This window comes from Arachis hypogaea, chromosome 5, assembly GCF_003086295.3.
Source record: "Arachis hypogaea cultivar Tifrunner chromosome 5, arahy.Tifrunner.gnm2.J5K5, whole genome shotgun sequence".
In the NCBI taxonomy this organism is placed as follows: domain Eukaryota; kingdom Viridiplantae; phylum Streptophyta; class Magnoliopsida; order Fabales; family Fabaceae; genus Arachis; species Arachis hypogaea.
In genome coordinates, this window is record NC_092040.1 from 96,865,174 (window position 1) to 96,884,367 (window position 19,194).

Below are 19,194 nucleotides of genomic sequence, written 5' to 3' on the forward strand. Positions count from 1 at the left end.
TGTCGTCGCCACAAAACTCTTGACGTCGTCGCCTCTCACCGCCACACCAGGTACTCTTCCAACTTTGTTAGTGGCGCCGTTTTTACAACCCCTGACCTCCTTATCCATGTCAATGTGGTTCCTGTTAATGGCGACTATTATGAACTTGTCGCACTCGCGCTCCATCCATGTCGTTACGAACGATGCCAGATTCAACCTGGGTTTCTGTCCAACGTGAGTTCATCGTTTATTATCTGGTAGGCTTTTTTTTGGGTTGTTTTAGTAAATATGCGAATGATTATTTTAATTCTTTGTCAGATAGTCATTTTAGTATGTGTGCGGATGGTTATTTTAATTCTTATGTAGATGGTTATTTGATTGGAATGGATTTAACTAGATACATTTTTTTTGTGACAGTTAGATACAATTAAAATATATTGAATGTTCAAATTTACTAGATATATAAATAATTAAATTTTTAAATTATTGAATGGATTTTTGGTTAGGTAATTTGGGAGACTTTTTTTAATTTTATTGAGTCAAATTTTCATTGTACACGTTATTCAAATTCTCAGTTGAGGATACACTAATTAAGGGTTAGAATATGGAGTCTTTTCCACCCAATTAAATATCATTTTCATGTAAGAAGCAAAATATATATATATCATGTTTTCACACTAATTAACTTTGGTTAATAAATTTTTGAAAAATTGAGATCTCCATCATATTGTAATAGAAACACAACTTTGAAGAACAGTTAAAACAAAATTAAAGTGTTTAGAACAAAACATCTAACTAGCTAGCTCATAGATAAATTTGATCATTGTAGGTAGCTCATAGTAAATATTTTTTTAGAATATGGTGTGAATTAAAATCACGTTTAAATTCAAATTGAGATATTGACAAAATAAATCCAAAAATTTAATTTTGATATGCAGGACCTAAATTTTATACAATTTTTTAATTATTTTATTGTGTTAATTTTTTATTACATAAAAATAATTTATGTATGATATGTAATGAATTACTCATTTTTAAAGGTTTTTATCACAATATATATATATATATATATATATATATATATATATATATAATATAGATTTTTTAATAATTTTATTTTTTATATGAGAATTACATAAAAAAATATAACAATATCAATAATACTCTATAAAATATAAGATATCAATATTTGTATAGTATACTTAGTTGAAAAATTATTACATATATTTTTAATTAAGATTAGTTCTTTTAAAAGTTTTAAAAATTTAAAAATAAATTATAAATTATTAATTATCTTAAAGATACTCTTATTCTTATAAATATAAAATACAACTCTTAAAATAAAATTATAGTCGAAATAAATTATCATAAAAAAGTAAGATAACAATATAAGTTTAGAAGAAATTTAGTATTTTTATTAAAAAAAAATATCTAAAGTAGATAATAAGATTATTAAAATAAAATGATGTAAGTCATTATATCTATAAAGATAAGTGTATAGAAATTACTTTAAAAAAATATAAAAACTTCAGTGTATAATAAAAAATTAATTAAGTAAAAATACCAATGAAAAAATACTTGAAATTTAAATTCATCACATTATTAAAAATAATTACATATAAATTTATTAAATATTTTGTATTTTATCAAGTACATATCTTTTATATATATATATATATTTCAAAATTTTGAACGATCAAGACCACTACTTGCCCCTTTGAATCCATTTCTAAATACTGATGTAAATTCTTTTCTTATAAATTAGGTAGATTTATATCTGAAAGAAGTTTATAATAAATTCTTTTAAAATTAATTATTTGTTATATGAATAAAACTCTACAACTAAGTAAAAAATTTAACCAAATTCAACCAAGTTGTTATTAAGAGTTTTAAATTTATGTGCACACTCTTCTTCACCTCTGTTACTTTTTCTTCTTCTTCTTCTTAATATTTTAGATTCATTCGTGCACGTTATTCTTCACCCCTTCGTTCTTCTTCTTCTTCTTCTCCACATTTTTCGTCATCTTTCTCTTTTATTATCGTTATCGCCATCACCTACCATTACCACCTCCTCTTCTTCCTCTTCTCCCTTCTTCTTTTTTCATTTGAATTTCTTCTCCTCCTCCATTATCATCATCATGATGACAATCATCGTTATCGTCATCATCGTTATCTTCTTATACATATCGTTATTATCATTATCGTTATTGTCGAATTTTTGCCATATTGATGATGTTGTTTGATCCAAATTGATTTGGATGTGTTTTTGTTCATGACTCAGTCTTGTTTGTGTGCTTTTTTTCGTACTAATTTTATGCGTCGCAATCATTAAATAATTTCGATACATTTGTGAGTTAATTGAGGTGCATTTAGTCTTATCACTTGAATTTGGTGTAATTAGGTCATCAAATATAATTATAGCGGTTCTTGTATCATTTAAGCCATATTGATGACGTTGTTTAAGCCAAAATTGATTTTGGATATGTTTTTGTTTATGATTTATTCTTATTTGTCTACTTGTTTTCAAATTAAGTTTGTGTGTCATACTCATTAAGTAATTTTGTTGCATAAGAACCAACAACATCAACCACAAAATCATATATCAAAGTAACCACACAAAATATACAACACCGAAAATAATTCTTGTATGAAAAGCAATACTCCTAAAAGAAGAAATAAGAACAAAAAAAAAAGAAGAATAAAAATAAGGAAAATAATGTAACATTAAAGAAGACATTTTTGTACTTTTGTAACAAAATTTCAGTGTTAAAACTAAAAAATTTATCTGTTATTGTTAAAATTTTTGATGTTATTTTTCTGGTAAATTCTACATAATTCAAAACTCTTTTCCCTCTTCTTCCTCATCTTCTACTACTTCTTCCTCTTCTTCTTTTTCATCTTTTTCTTTTATCTTCTCCTTATTTTATTTTCTTATAATTCTTCGTGTTTCATTCTCTTAAGAGGAACAAAATAAAATAAGACAAAAAAATCAAATAAAAAAAAATAAATAACTATAATTACACATGAGAAAGATAAGGAGGAGAAGAAGAAGAAACAAAAATTTCGATTTTATTTTTCGATAAATCTTCACACTTTAAAATTCTCCTTCTTCCTCATCCTCTTCTTCTTTATCATCATCATCTTCTCCTTCTTCTTGTTTCATATTCTCATTATTCTTGTTTTACCTTCTTAACAGGAACTTGTGTCACGGTTAAAAAATTTCGGTGTCAAAATTGAGAAACTTCTGTCTCAATGCTTAAAAAATTTTGGTGTTATTTTTTTTTGATAAATTCTACATAACTCAAAATTCATCATCATCATGATCTTCTTTTTTTTCTTATTCATCTTCTCCTTCTTGTTTTACATTTTCATAATTCTTCTTATTTTATCCTCTTAATAAGAATTAAAAAAAATTGAATAAAAAAGAAGAAGTACATAATGCTGCAAAATCACCAGGAAGAAAAGAAAAAAAAACGCAATAATAACAGTAGTAATAAGAATGACGATGAGGAGAAAACACATGAAAAAGAAGAAAAAACGCAAAGAATAAGAAGAAGCTGAAAAGTTGGAGCGTATAGACACGTTCTTTCTAATGAAATTGATTTTTATTAGATTTGGATCAACTTGGTTAAATTTAGTTGCCAAAAAGACTTGGATGTGTAGTATGATATATCTCGAAAAAGATCTTTTTTAATTGATGTTTTTTTAGAAGATCTTTTACAAAAGTAAAAGTGATTTTATGTTTGGATATCTTATGTAAAAAGTTCTTTTTATCTATCAATTATGTTTGGATAAAATAAGATAAAATACTTTTTTTTGTTCATTTATTATGTGAAAAATATTTTTTTTTTAAGAAAAAAATCTTTTAAAAAAAATATAAATTATAAATTCTCAAAAAAGATATTTTTTTATTTTTATAGTGTTTTTATTTTTACTATTAAAAATTTACCAAATACACTAAAAAATAAAAAAGCATTATATATACCTAATGATTTTATGTTTGGATATCTCATGTAAAACGATTTTTTTATTTATCAATTATGTTTGAATAAAATAAGATAAAAATATTTTTTATTTATTTATTATGTGAAAAATATTTTTTTTGAATTCTTTTAAAAAAAGATATAAATTGTAACTTTTTAAAAAAATATATTTTTTAATTTTTTTAATGCTTATATTTTTATTTTTTTGTTTTTTTTACTAATTTTTTTTATCGATTTAATGACATGAAACAAACACTATTATATATATCTCACAATATGAAACTGTCGGTGTATTCGTGTTTATTTTATTATCCAAACTAAGCTATTCAGTTTTAGCAAAAATATTTTTTTATTTTCAAAACTTGAAAACAGAATCTTTTAGTTAAGAAATGAAGACACTTAACCATATCAATTTTATAGTATATATGCCTATCAAAATCTAGCTAGACCATTAATTTTTTGATAAATGTTCTCACCCTACTTCAAAAGAGCCTTTATTAAATTTTAGATAATACTAATACTAAAATCATTTCACTATGTAGCCGAAGCAATTAGTTAACTAAAGTTTGATATAGTGCTTCTATCATTCTATGACATGATGTATCATACGCTCTCACGTTTTTAATATGTGCATTGATCATAGACATATACAGATTGGGAAAATTCTTCGTTCTGAAATCTAAAACCTAGTTGAATAATCCTAACTATACAAATTCAATAACTTGATGTTGGAGCTATTCTTCTATGAGATCAATTTTATATAATATCATGTTCGATAAGTTTAAGCGATGTCCAAATCATGAGATATTATACATGTGATAACATGACAAAACATCAATAATAATAATAATAATAATAATAATAATAATAATAATAATAATAATAATAAATCCTTTAATATAACTCTAAAACGTCATCAATAATAATAAATAAAAAATATTATATAATCAACAAAATTTATATTTTTTGTCAATACGTGGCTAATTCTAAATTGTAATATATCTAAAATATTGGCTAAATATTAATTTAAAAATATTGGTTCTCAACATTTTTCATAATAAATTGTAGCTAGCTATTAGGTTCAAGTCATGATTTAATTAATTAATGTATACATCCATAAAATGTAGGTATTATTTCAACATCTTAACTAACTCGCTTGCGGATGGCACATTGAATAATGAATATCGTATATATCCGTGTTTGGTAGATTATTATATGCATTATTTTGTGCACATGTTGATAACTTCGACTATTTTATATATGAATAATGCTAAGTGTTCACTAAAATTAGTCATTCGTATAAAATATATATTAAAATATAAATATATATTAAAAATAAATTAAACCACACATATATTTATACACAAATATATTAGTGATTGATTTTAGTATAGAAATAATATTTTTATTTATATATTTGCTATATCACTATATACTCCACGGAAAACAATTGATTGACCAGAAAATTCTAGTGTCATGGCAACGCAAATGATGGGATTATGAAACTGCCGTTTTTGTTCAAACTGAAACCTTTGCAATCGTTTTTCATTAGCAGCAACTCCAAACCTAAAAATCGTAGCATTTTATAGTTTATATCATGAAAATTATGGCGTTTCGTAATCCGTGCAATTGTTGATATATTAATAGATGAGAAAACGCATTTGTGTATATATTAAAACTAAGCTAATATATATATTGAAAAATTTTTAAAAAGTGAAAAAAATATTTGTTGCGCACAATAATTAAGTTTTTTTTCCTAAAAATAGAGAGACTCGAATTCACAACCTCTTAAGTGAGTATGAAAAGATTATGTTATTTGAATTATAACTTGTTCATACAATAATTAAGTTACTACAATAATTCTTGGTTATCGTTATCATATTTAAAATAAAGAAAATTGATATTTGACATAAAATTAAAAAAATAAATTTAGCACGTAAAACATGAAATGATAACAATATATAAATCATAAAATTGTTTTACCTAATATAAATTTTAAAATTAATTACCAACTTGGTGAGATAATGTGTTAATGACCAGTTTGACTAAACTTTTTAAATAATTTTTTTTGAAAAAGGAGTTTAAAATATAAGAACTTTTATTAATAATAACTTTTAAATAAATTATTTTGTGTTTGAAAAATTATTATAGAAGTTCTTATTTTAAAGTTGTACATTAAATAGAAGTGAAAAATAACTTTTGAAAACAGAAGAAATCACATTTTTTAACTTTTTTTAAAGTTTTTAAATAATTTTTTAAAAAATTAAAAATTTATTTAAAAAATTATACTAAACACTATTAATATAACTTTTTATAAATCAAAAACTGAAAAAAATAAATTTTTTATGTTTTTCAAAGGAATCCTTAGTCTTTTAAGCAGGTTCAAATTTTGGATTGTGCACGGAGCAGCAAATTTGGAAGGGTTGCCCCTTATATTATACACACGGCCTCTACGGTAACCAAATCTGGATTAGTCAGTCCAAAAGCATGGATAAATAACGGATGAAAAACCAAAAAAATTTCAGAATCTATTAATGTATTCATATAGTAATATAGAAAAATTTTGAGATTAAATAAAAATTTTAATAACATTATTGTTTATATTACTCATTGCTAAGGTTTGAAGCCTCCATTGTTTGACGCAGGGGCAATTTAATATTGTCAATAAAATTGTGTTTATTTATAGGCACAAAAAATATAAATAAAGAGACACAAAATTGACATAAATATAAATATTGTGTTTAAATATATAAAATTAGTATATTTTGTGTTCTTAACTTATTTTTTTATTTTTTCTTTCATTATTTCTATTAATGTTTCATAGTTATATTTTTTATCAATATATTTCTTCTTAAATTTTTGTAAAAAAAAGGTAAATTGAATCTTTATAATTTTTTCTTTTTTTATTTAATTTATAACTAAATAAAATACAAAATTATTAATTTTTATGTTTTTATATTTTATTTTTATATTCTATTTTATTCTATTTTCAGAACTAATTGCAGCTTAATAGATTCACATTATGACCGTTAAAAACTGCTATTCTCCATCAAAACCAAATCCGGCAGCATATTATGGAAGTTCCTAACCACCGTTATCAGCTTACAGTTGAGTCCCACCTTAACAACCATTATTGGATGGAATTCCAAACCATTATTTTTTCATCCAACAAAAATAATCATAACATACCGTTCTTCCATAGACATAATAGGGTTTAGTCTTAAATTCTTAATAAGACTAAACAAATGAATGCAATTTGTTGAAAATTCTAACAAATTGGTGTATAATAAATGCCCTTTTATTAATTTGATGTCAATATAAAAATTTTACATGGTCCTTAAATCATATGCATGAGTTTAGATAATTTTTTAAATAATAAATTTAAAAATTAATTATTTTTATTAATATGATAATATACAATTGATATAATGCAAAAAATAATTTTTTATTAATCAATCTAATTTTTTGAAAAAAAAATCCCTAAAACTTAAGTATGGGAAAGGAAGAATCAGATGCTCAATTTTTTGGTTTGTAGCTAGCTTATTTGTATATACAGAGTGGGATTTAAACGTCCGATATTTGTTTAACCGGACGAGCGAATTGACTAGTCCATCGACTTAAAGTTGATTTTTTTTTTTGTCGGGTAACCCAAGTTGGTTGATGCCCAATTTTATTTGCTGTTTAACTTTGTGCTACGATATTAACAAAAAAAAAATTGTACTACGATAAAGGCCCAAAATACCAACTCAATGGGCCATATATACATGGGCCTGTCTCTAAGCTGAAGAAGCCCATTGATCAGAACAAAAGGAAGAAGAAGACAAAACAGAGGAAGAAGAACATCGTTTCAGCACGAAGATAAGGATTTAAAGCCTCGCCATTCATTTCCCTCCTTCCACTTCCCCACTTTATCGTCAACACCCATTCCCAGTTGCACCATAAAGACTCCGTTTTTGCAATTTCTTGTGTTTCTGAACTTCAGGGACCCAACTTTCTGTGAAAATTTTTATTGGCCCTTTGAAGCTTCTTAGGTACTGTTTCTGCTTCACACACTGATGCTTGTTAATATTTCCGTTTGGCCTGTGAAGTTTCTTATCACTGTGGTGTTTTTGGTGATGTGTTTTCATTGCTTAATTGAACTTCGGTTACTGTTGCAAGCTCTATCTATAGCAAATTGGAAAAAAGGATGGTGCTTTTTCTAGCTTAATTCACTATTCTAGCTTCTAATTTTGCTGAAGCACTCTGAGGTTTCATGGTCTCATCAATTATCTGCATGATTTGCTGCTCTATGAAATTGATAAAAGAAAATAATAAATAAAGCTTTGTTTATTGATTTATTTGGTTTAGTTGTAAGCATTATTTGCAGTCTACACTTTCCTATCTTTCTTTTTCTTTTTCATAAAATTTAAAAGAATATAATTTGTGAGGTGGAAATTCAGATTGTACTTAACTCATGGTAATTTTGATATGTGGTGTCATTTAGCATCATGTTGTTGTGCTACATTGTGACTTGTGATGGAATTTCAAATACCCAGGTTGATAATTGTGCTTTTCTTATTTCGAAAATGACTTTGATGGAGAAAATAATTGGACTTGGAGTTTGAACATTTCTAAGCATCATGCTTGAATGAAGTGATAAGATGTATATAAATCATGTGTAAGCTTAATATAAAATATTGTAAAGAAAATTATATCACCATTAACCACATTCATCGGGTTAGCGTAGACGAAATTGAAGTCTTTGTATGTAGAATTTGTCTTGTAGGTTGAAGAGTTAATTGACCATCTTTCTAATATCAACTCTTACGCTGCAATGTTAAGTTTTCCATGGGGTTATGCCAACTTTGATGTAGCCAGTGTTAGTATCTACTCATGATTGTTATGTCCTGTGGATTATGCATTTGTAAGATTTTGGTTGCTGAACCAATTAAATGATTTCTATCCGAAAGCGTCATTATTTTATTTTCATATATAGTGGATACTTGTTATATAGCTTCTGATGTAAGGCATACTGACAATTCACATCTTTAATATGTTTTCTGAAGGTAACACAATATGAACAGATTTTGATATATATATACTAAGTTCTACAATTTAAGCCAACATGAATTCTGTAATCCCATGCTCTGTCGGCAATGTTTCGCTAGTTCCTGGAATTGCCTTTTCGACAAGGAAGAGTAATTCTTCAACCAGGCTCAGTTTGCCGAGGAGTTCCGTAAAACAAGGATCATCAACTTGGAGATATCGCTTACCCTCATTTGTTGCCAGTGGAGTATTTTCACATAACACAAGGAGATGCAGTTTTCATAAAAAATCAAGAACTTCCATATCAGCCACGGAAACAGATGTAGTAGTAGAGGAACCAGGTTCAACTGTGACGGATGAAGTTTCTGATGGAACTCCTCCTGATGAAGTTGGAACAACTGAAGATTCATCTTCTAAGACTGATGCCAATCCTGCTTCAGCTAAATCCAGACGTTCAAGACCCCCAAGGAAAAGTGAGATGCCTCCGGTAAAGAATGAGGATTTAATTCCCGGGGCAACTTTTACCGGGAAAGTAAAATCTATCCAGCCATTTGGTGCCTTTGTTGATTTTGGGGCTTTCACAGATGGGCTTGTTCATGTTTCTATGTTAAGTGATAGCTTCGTTAAGGATGTTAATAGTGTTGTTTCTTTAGGACAAGAAGTGAAGGTGAAGCTTGTTGAAGTGAACTCCGAAACTCAGCGTATTTCTCTCTCTATGCGTGAAAATGCTGCCCCTAGTAAGCAACGTAAAGATACACCAACTAATACTACCAATAAACCTGAACCTGGGAAGAGGAGCACTCCAAAACCAAGTCAGAAGAGAGATGCTGCGAGGAAAAGCACAAAATTCGTCAAAGGGCAGGATTTGCAAGGTACAGTGAAGAATTTGACAAGGAGTGGTGCTTTTATATCTCTTCCTGAAGGGGAGGAAGGATTTCTACCCATATCGGAGGAATTGGATGAAATTGGGAGTGCTATGGGAACCACATCACTGGAGGTTGGTCAAGAAGTCGACGTACGTGTTTTGCGTACAAATAGAGGACAAGTAACATTGACTATGAAGAAAGAGGAAGATGTTATAGAGTCAGACTCACTTATTGGCCAAGGGGTTACACACACTGCAACAAATCCTTTTGCTTTGGCCTTTCGTAAGAATAAGGATATTGCTGCATTTTTGGATGAGAGGGACAAAAGTCAAAATGAAGTTGAGGAACCAGAAACTAAAAGCATTCCACAAGAAATCGAGGGAGCTGTCGAGCAGGGGGAAACTGTGTCAGATGTTTCTGATGTGCAGGTTGAACCAGAAAGTGCAGGTAAGTTGACAGAAGATGTTCCTGCTGCAGAAAAGCTTGCTGAAGATGATGTTTCTGAAAGTGAGAAAGACGTAGAAGCCAGTGCACAGGATGGTTCCTCAACAGCTGTTGTGGATGACGAAAGCAATGTCTCAATCCCAACTTCAGGTATAGATGTTACCACTGAGACGGAAACAGAGGTGGCTTCCGAAAGTTTGGCTACTGCTGAGAATCTATCTAACACAAATACAGTTATCGATGAAGCTATCCAGGCAGATGACACAGAAAGCAATGTAAAAGATGACTCGTCCGTTGACATTGTTAATGAGAACATTGTAGAAAGTGGAGTTGATCTTGCAGAAGAGGAAAAAGAGTCACAAAGTTCTAATGAAAAGGAAGAAGTTGCTGCTTCAGCATCAACTGTCAGTGATGTATCAAGTGCACCAGTTTTCCAAGAAAGTTCAGGTTCTGTGTATTCTGTGCACTTTCTCTGCTGAACAAATCCATGTCTAGTTCTATGCCTTACTTATATTTATATGTGGTAATACTGATTGTAAGCCCACTCACAAAATGGTAACTGAAATCAAACATATTTTGTGCTATAGCATATGCATGTACAAGAGCATTCTGTTTATTTTATTAATTATTGAATAATATTTTCATTGCATCAAAATAGATGACGATGTTGAACAAATGTTATGCATCAATTTCTTTTCTATTAAAATTGTTATATTTATCTTTATATATTACATGATATTAGACCACCACTGTTGTTTCAGTGTGAACACAATGAAATACTTTTATGTTACTGGAACAATTGATCTCATCATTATTAGCATAGTTAACAAGTGGAGGATTTTCTTTTTCCCCATTTAATTAAAAACAGATGGAACAGAAGAAAGTGATCAAATTCCTTCTCCTGAAAGTCCTGCCACTGAGGTTGTGGAAAACCTCATTGATGAACCTAAAGAAGATGTGCAAGAGCAAATCTCTGCCACAGAGAATGGAACTGTTCCCGAGAACAAAGACGTTGATACTGTTTTGATTGGACAAAATGGCGAGTTGTCTCCTGAGGACAGCTCGAATACAGGTTATGATTCAATTTCTTTTCAATTCCTGCTTGTCTAATTTGCTTTCGTCTAATGAATTAATAAAATTGGTTGTAAGTTCTCTGGAATTAGTGTTTATTTTATCTCCATACATTATATATTAACTAACCTCTTCATAGAGATTATATGATATATTGATTTTACCCGAGTCCCTGCCATTTGTAAAAGTATGCACTAATCTCCCTCGAGATTTAGACTGTTTGAGGTTTGGTTATGTGACACTTATCTCCTCTATAAACGTGATTTTGATCTTTCATGGGGAGGTAACTGTAAGCATAACAAATCAAGGAAGGGTGCTGTGTACACTATCGCATAATGTCAAGGGAGGTCAACGTAATTTATGCTCTCTATTAATCACAGTACATGTGATTCATTCTTTTCATTTTGAATGTGATCCCAATGAGTTATTTTGATCTAACTGAAGCTATTTTATATTGGCATATTTATCAAGCAGAATTTCCCCCCTATCTGTATCTTTGTTAAAGACAATAAAAGGGAGTGTGTCTTGAAATGTTAATCCTCTTTCAACAGATGGAACTGAAGAAAAAGATCAAGTTCCCTCTCCTGAAAGTCCTGTCACTGAAGTTGTGAAGGCTTCCATCGATGCACAAGTTGAAGATAAAGAAGTTGCAATCCCATCTGAGCAAAGCAGCACCTTTTCTAATTCTAATGGACAAGATGGCGCTAATGCTTCAGATCAAGCCTCAACTAAAGGTTAAAACTTCATCTTATTCGCATCCTGTTGCATTCGACATGTTTTTGTGTGTCAAATTGGCATAAACATCACAAAAATATTTGAGCTTGTACATGCATTTAGCTTTTACTGTCAAAATTTCAAATTTGAAATTCTAAAGCATTTCGGATATAGTAAAGTATATAATAGGTGAAGAGTTGCATGGTTGCTATAAATTTGACATATCATGGCTGTGCGTTACATGTATACTTAGACTTCTCATTTTTCCATCTTTTACATTGTTTCACTATTTGTGATTGGATATAATGTAACATGGTCCTATTGTAGTTTAGGTCAATCAATGCACATGCTTCGCAATTCAATGTTGATCAATGGGCTAACTTTGATATATTAAATAGATCAGAAATTTGACCAACAATCCTACACTGATATTTCATGGTTTTCCAGCCTTTGTATGTTCTGCTTCGCATTCTCACATAGGATGTCTAATAGCAAAATTCCTGTCCCTTTCTTATGGAGTGCAGCAACTATATCTCCGGCACTTGTAAAGCAACTTCGAGAAGAAACAGGAGCTGGAATGATGGACTGCAAAAAGGCTCTTTCCGAGACTGGAGGGGACATTATTAAAGCACAAGAGTATCTTCGAAAGAAGGGGTTATCAAGCGCAGAAAAGAAAGCAAGCAGAGTAACCGCCGAAGGAAGAATAGGCTCTTACATTCATGACAGCCGAATTGGTATCTTGGTAGAGGTAAACTGTGAGACCGATTTTGTCTCCCGAGGCGAAATTTTCAAAGAGCTGGTTGATGACATAGCCATGCAAGTAGCCGCGTGTCCTCAAGTTGAGTATCTTGTCACCGAAGATGTTCCTGAGGAAATTGTGAACAAAGAAAAAGAGATAGAAATGCAGAAAGATGATCTCTTGTCAAGACCAGAGCAGATAAGATCGAAGATTGTTGAAGGGCGTATAAGAAAAAGACTTGAGGAGCTGTCATTGCTTGAGCAGCCCTACATTAAAAATGATAAACTTGTAGTAAAGGACTGGATCAAGCAGACTATTGCAACTATTGGAGAAAACATCAAAGTTAAGAGGTTTGTGAGGTTCAACCTCGGAGAGGGTTTGGAGAAGAAAAGCCAGGATTTTGCTGCCGAAGTAGCTGCACAAACTGCGGCAAAAGAAGCTCCTACACCAGCCAAAGAGCAACCAGCTGCCGTGGAAGCCAAGGAGACTGAACAAAAGTAAGCAGTTTATTACTTTTCACAAATTAAATTCAGGAAAGAATCTACTTGAGTTGAACTTAATGGTGCTAAAAATTGCATAATTATGTTAATGGCTTCTCATTTTGCTACAAATCTTTGAAGTACTAAAATGTAGGTTTACATTAGAAAAAGATCCTCTAAAGTGAGAAGTAGTAAAGTGATAAAGTGATTCGCACTATCTTAATTAAGAGTGATTAAATACTTACTTTCTCACTTTACTAACCTCCTCACTTTAGAGGAACTTGATCCAGCTCAATAATAACGGGGTGGAAGCAACAGTATAACACACTTGTTTTTCTTCGCTTCTGTAGTCACATATGATATAAGTTACTCTCTTTATGAAAACTAGTGTATTAATGTGCACTAGTGTCCCTCTTAATGCACCTTTTTATAAATTAAATGTGTAACAAGTGTAAAATTAGTTAAGAAGTAAATGTTTTATACTCTAAGAGGTCTTCGATTCAAGTTTTAGAATTAGCCAAAAAAAATGTGTATTATGGATTATATGTATTGAAGGTTATTTTGTTTAATATTAGGTTTTTCAAGAATGTATTTTTCTCCCTACATTTTAATGTTATCTTTGATTAAACGAAGATGGTATATGTGCATGTCTGTTTAATGTTTATACATATTTACTCTAGAGTTTACATGGCCAAATCCCAAGTAAGAAGAAAACTGATGCCTTACAAGTCCTAAATTGTTTGACATTCTGCTGCAGGCAATCAACAGTTGCAGTCTCTGCTGCATTGGTCAAGCAACTAAGGGAGGAAACTGGAGCAGGAATGATGGACTGCAAGAAAGCTCTTGCCGAAACCGGAGGGGACCTTGAAAAGGCCCAAGAATACCTCAGGAAGAAGGGTCTCTCAACAGCCGACAAGAAATCCAGCAGGCTAGCAGCCGAAGGCAGAATCAGTTCATACATTCACGACTCGCGCATTGGGGTACTAGTTGAAGTGAACTGTGAAACTGACTTTGTTGGTAGAAGTGAGAAATTCAAGGAGTTGGTTGATGATCTTGTGATGCAAATCGTGGCCTGCCCACAGGTGCAGTATGTATCCATTGAAGATATTCCGGAGGAAATTGTGAAAAAGGAAAAGGAGATTGAGATGCAGAGAGAGGACCTAGCTTCAAAACCAGAGAACATCAGAGAGAAAATCGTCGAGGGAAGGGTTACGAAGAGGCTTGGGGAGCTCGCGCTTCTGGAGCAGCCTTTTATTAAGGATGACAGTGTCTTGGTGAAGGACTTGGTGAAGCAAAGTGTAGCTTCCATTGGAGAGAACATTAAAGTAAGACGTTTTGTTAAGTTCACTCTTGGGGAGAGTGCTGAAAATGAAACAAAACCAGAACCAGAGGCATAGAATGAAGAGAAGTGCCATAAAGCAATGTAGCAATTTACAATAGCATGTGAAGCTTGGTTTGCATCAGGGTGAAACAAATTTTGAAGAGAGCAAATTTGTTTATTCATAATAACCAAATGTGCAATCGGCATGGACACAATTTTCTTTTTACTGATCTGTATCTACATTGAGATACACGAGGACCATATATTTTGTTAATTATGAGTTTGTAAGCTGAAAATATGAACTAGTTGATGCATTTCTCAATTTTGAATCATCAGTTTCAATACTGTCTGATATTCAATAGTTCATAATCCATACTTGTAATGTTAATGACCATTTTATCAAGGTTTTGAAAATTGAATGGGTAGAACTATAGGTTCAATGGATATAATAAAATAATCTATATATATGAAATATATACAATTATTTTATAAAATAATTTCGTGTTTTATTATTTCAGTCTGACTCAGTTAACCCAATCAAATCAGCTAGTTCGGTCTGGTTTTCAACCATGCATTTTGTCAAAAACTTTGAAAAGGATAGCTACCTTGTTTTCTAAAATGAGGTATGTAAGGCCAAGAGTGAAATTAATCACATTTGGATTATTTACTGGAATCTACACAATGAAAGTAAAACAAGTTCAACCAGAGTTACTTTTCTTGTCATGGATAACATAGCACTGATAATTAAGCACACAAAATTAGAATATTGCCCTGATTCAAGTATTTTCAATAAGAAATCCCCACACTTTATAGATTCATAAAGTCATTTGATTTCATGACAAGAGGATCCTTCCTCAACTATTGAATTCACATATACGCACAAGTATAAAGGAATCATTACTTAATGTGCAAGAGCATTTTAAACTGAGAAAATAAAATAAAAAAACAACAACAACAACAAAGTTTCTCCTTTAATCATACTTGTCTGTGCCAAATGCCTTTTAGCTTTGATGCTTTCCTGGTACAAAACGCCAGAGGTCAACGGCAATGTCTACCTCTTTCTTCTTATGAAATTTGTATAGCTTCGGCAGATCATATCGAAGCTGTCAAAGCAAAGGGGGGAAAATCAGTTACAGCTTACAAGATGCAGGTCCATAATTATGGCTACTCCATGAATCACTGGAACAAGAAAATATATGAAAGAATCAGGTTGTTTAGGTGACCTAAGTCTTGATATTGGTCCCCATATTTTTTAAGAGACAACAATTTACACAAACAATTTCGATAAAAAACAAGGTCAATTTGGAGAGAAAAAATCAAATATTATTATGACTTAAACATCTAATACACAGTAACCTCCCTCACCTCACATAGAACTTCGGCATTGCTAGCGTTGAAATCTCTTAAAGCTGTTCGTTTCACATGCTGCGGTTAGATAAAAATTGAACCCATGGTATCAATAGAAGGTCGGAAAAAGGATAAAATGTGTTAATGCAAAGGATCAGGAAAAAAAATGCTAATGACATCTTTTTGGAATGGGAAGATCAGAGACTTCTTCAATATCGATCTGACAAGGCTCGCAGAACTCAATTACTAATAACAAGACTAGTATTTAAGATTCAGAAAACATACCTCTCTTGTGGAACGCTTATGCAATGAATAAACAGCTTGAGAAGCAACCTGACAAAGTAGTAATATTTGCAACATGGTAAATTAAAATACCCATCAATTATATATTTATGTTTATAGAGTAAAATACCTTCAAAGCAACATTGAGAAAGTCCAAATCTGCGCCCTTTTTCCGAGTTCCAAAAGGAGGATTCATGATAACTGTATCAACAATTTGGCCTAGAGTATGGACCAAGAAAATCGTATAAACCTGTTAGTTACACTAAATGAAATACTTCAAATAGCATATAATGCCTACAAGTTATACCATGAATACCCTTAAAAACTTTTATGTTACCATATAAATAAGAAGCTAAGAACTAATTCAGCAATGTTGTTTGAACTATTACACTCTCAACTGGAAATCATGGAGACATAACAAGAATCAATTTTCCATATCCATCTAAGAACAAAAATCCAGAAAAGAAAGGAGAGAAGTGCAGCAAATTGCACCAGGCAACAAGGCTTCGATTCAGACTGTTGTTGCTCCAAAATGCCAATGAAGTGTCAAGATTGACGATGAAAATCATTTTTAGTCCACATAATTAAAAGTGATAAGGCAGTACTGCAAAACCACAAGAGTTCAAACATAGACTAATTTCCCTACAAAGAAAACAACTTGGCCCCAAATATCGCCATTCAACAAATGCAAGATTCCATATTTTACTTCTAAACTTGTGCTTCCTGAAATCAACTGGTGGCTTATGACATAGAACTCAATCTTATAAATCCATTAAGATACGAATCCAATTTTTAAACATTTTCTATAACAAAGGTTATTGTTCAATACATGAACTCATAAAATGGGATGGAATGAACGGAAAGTTACCTCTCCACCTCAAGTCCATGACATTAGACTGAATAAAATCCATATCCACCTGAAGTTTTAATTAAATAAAAAAGAATGGTGTATGAATTATTAATAACCAACCTTTAAATAATTATTGAAAAATTCCATTTATTGCATCTACAGCATATAATTGACCAACTTTTATTTCATCTTTTTCTATTATAACAGTATCCCAAGCTTTATTCATTCAAGACACTTTGCTTTGATGTACAATATTCAAAATACACCAAATCTTATTGTTTAATTCAAACAAGAGACTCGGATAATGTGCAACCTTTGTAATCATTTAGAATAATATTCGACAGAGATATAAAATACCTCAAGTTCCTCAGCATTAAGAGATGCTATTTCAAGAGATTTTGGATCAATGTCAATGCTGAGAACATGTCTGATCAATGCTAACACAAATCAAGAGAATATTAGATATGTAATACAGGATTGATGTTAGAAAACGAAAATACGTATTTTGTAAGCCATTGTCATTTGTCAAACATGATTTTGAATTTCAGAATTTATTATTTGATTACCTACAAACAACTGCTATGTGACCATGTGCATGAAACACTGAACAGTTCCAGACTTGGAAACCATAGATTCGTTCTATACAATACTAGTAGTACACAAGTTTAGAGTTAACTATAACAAATTTGTTTCTAATGTCACTCAAGTTTAGACAGCATAATACCATGAAGTGAATGACAAACTAAAATAAGACAATCCGGTAAACGATCCTGCAAAAGTAACGGAGAAAGGATTCAACTCACTCTGCACTCAAAAGAGCAGCTGCAACACCTAACGTACCGCAACCACATCCGAAGTCAGCCACTACTTTGTTACTTATGTCCTCAAAAGAATTTTCTGCCTGATTCACATGGATTATAAAGCAAACAAGATTTCAGCCACGGAAAAAAACAGAATATTTTACTAATTTACATTTAGAAACCTTATTCAAGTTCACAAACTACACGTCTACACTCACACACCATTACACTGATTAATTTACTCCAATACCCTCCCTATCAATCCCTACTGCCAGTAATAGAACTTATCCGAGGAGCATCAATAATGCACAAAGAAAATCACTCAAATAATTCAAGATGCTACTACAAACCTTAACCATATATTAATAACCACATCAAATGTAATTCAAGTATTTGAAATGTAGCATAAAAATGGGGTGTGGTCAACTTCCACCACAAACAAGCAAATTACATATATAAAAGACATCTTTAATGAGTAAAGTACGAACCTTTAACGTACACAAACAGATAAGGGAGAAGGAAGAACCAAAGTTCAGTACCAAACATGGCAGAAGAAAATGAATAAATAATATTACTAATAGTTAAAAAAAAAAGACAACGAGATTGGAAGGAGGGGAATACCGTGAAGAGCATTCGAGAAGCTATATGGGGTCCCGTTGGGTACTGTTCAAGCTCCACCTTTCATCACACAAACACAGAAAAGTGTGATTCAGAAAAAGAAGTTAGTTACTACGAAAGTGAGAAAGAGAGAAACCTTGGGGTTTGGGAACTGGTCAAGACCACCGAGGAGGCCTTCCAACTGCTTCAGCTTCATAATTTCCGACGAATTTTGCCGGCGACGGCGATGAAAGGCAAGGAGTTTTTTTTTTTTTTTGTACAGGGAAAGGCGAGGAGTTAGATTTTTCTTTTTGTTGCAGCTCGCTGATGGTCGCAAACTTTGTTTCCTTTTTTATTTTGGTTAATTGTTTCCTCTCTTTACAACAAAGGGTTTTTGTGACCCAATAGAGCCCATTTAATTGGCCCAAATATCCGGGCTGATAAGAGTTGCACCCGAAAAATCTTGATATTTTTGGTATTCATGACCTAAAGAAAATAATATTTTTTGTCTCCACAATATCTTCCAACTCATAAAATTATTATTTATAAACTAAAATTAGTCACTGATGTATTTGTATATAAATACGTGTGATTTAATTTATTTTCAATGTATATTTATATTTTAACATATATTTTATACTGATAATTGATTTTGATATACACATAGCAAAATCGTAAACTAACTAATGAACTAACC

At 31.0% G+C, this 19,194-nt stretch overlaps 2 protein-coding genes across 3 annotated transcripts; one reads left to right on the forward strand and one right to left on the reverse strand.

Annotated features, from left to right (window-relative positions):
- The first annotated feature begins 7,778 nt into the window (after nt 1–7,778).
- LOC112802114 (polyprotein of EF-Ts, chloroplastic) lies at nt 7,779–15,035 on the forward strand. Of its 2 annotated transcripts, XM_025845164.3 has the most exons (7): nt 7,793–7,993; nt 9,008–10,447; nt 10,532–10,744; nt 11,166–11,369; nt 11,920–12,102; nt 12,607–13,318; nt 14,058–15,035. In XM_025845164.3, exons 2-7 carry the CDS (start codon nt 9,067–9,069, stop codon nt 14,695–14,697), a joined length of 3,333 nt encoding a protein of 1,110 aa, XP_025700949.1. In that variant the 5' UTR covers nt 7,793–7,993; nt 9,008–9,066; the 3' UTR covers nt 14,698–15,035. The 2 variants fall into 2 exon arrangements, with proteins under 2 accessions (XP_025700948.1, XP_025700949.1); XM_025845163.3 differs by having other exon boundaries at nt 7,779–7,993; nt 9,008–10,744.
- A 369-nt stretch (nt 15,036–15,404) lies between these two features.
- On the reverse strand, nt 15,405–18,882 carry LOC112802115 (uncharacterized). Its single transcript, XM_025845166.2, has 9 exons — nt 18,655–18,882; nt 18,522–18,578; nt 17,904–18,001; nt 17,458–17,527; nt 17,119–17,167; nt 16,381–16,469; nt 16,254–16,301; nt 15,987–16,046; nt 15,405–15,724 (listed from the first exon to the last, which is right to left on the reverse strand). Exons 1-9 carry the CDS (start codon nt 18,712–18,714, stop codon nt 15,623–15,625), a joined length of 633 nt encoding a protein of 210 aa, XP_025700951.1. The 5' UTR covers nt 18,715–18,882; the 3' UTR covers nt 15,405–15,622.
- Between the last annotated feature and the right edge of the window lie 312 nt (nt 18,883–19,194).

What these genes read in the sequence shown, in the direction of transcription:
- LOC112802114 (XM_025845163.3), top strand. Translation starts at nt 9,067, where the DNA reads ATGAATTCTGTAATCCCATGCTCTGTCGGCAATGTTTCGCTAGTTCCT. An exon ending in TGAGGACAGCTCGAATACAG is followed by an intron (nt 11,370 to 11,919) that starts GTTATGATTCAA and finishes CTCTTTCAACAG; the next exon opens with ATGGAACTGAAGAAAAAGAT. An exon ending in AGATCAAGCCTCAACTAAAG is followed by an intron (nt 12,103 to 12,606) that starts GTTAAAACTTCA and finishes TATGGAGTGCAG; the next exon opens with CAACTATATCTCCGGCACTT.
- LOC112802115 (XM_025845166.2), bottom strand. Translation starts at nt 18,714, where the DNA reads ATGAAGCTGAAGCAGTTGGAAGGCCTCCTCGGTGGTCTTGACCAGTTC. An exon ending in CATGGACTTGAGGTGGAGAG is followed by an intron (nt 16,470 to 17,118) that starts GTAACTTTCCGT and finishes TCCATACTCTAG; the next exon opens with GCCAAATTGTTGATACAGTT. An exon ending in ATGCCGAAGTTCTATGTGAG is followed by an intron (nt 15,725 to 15,986) that starts GTGAGGGAGGTT and finishes TTGCTTTGACAG; the next exon opens with CTTCGATATGATCTGCCGAA.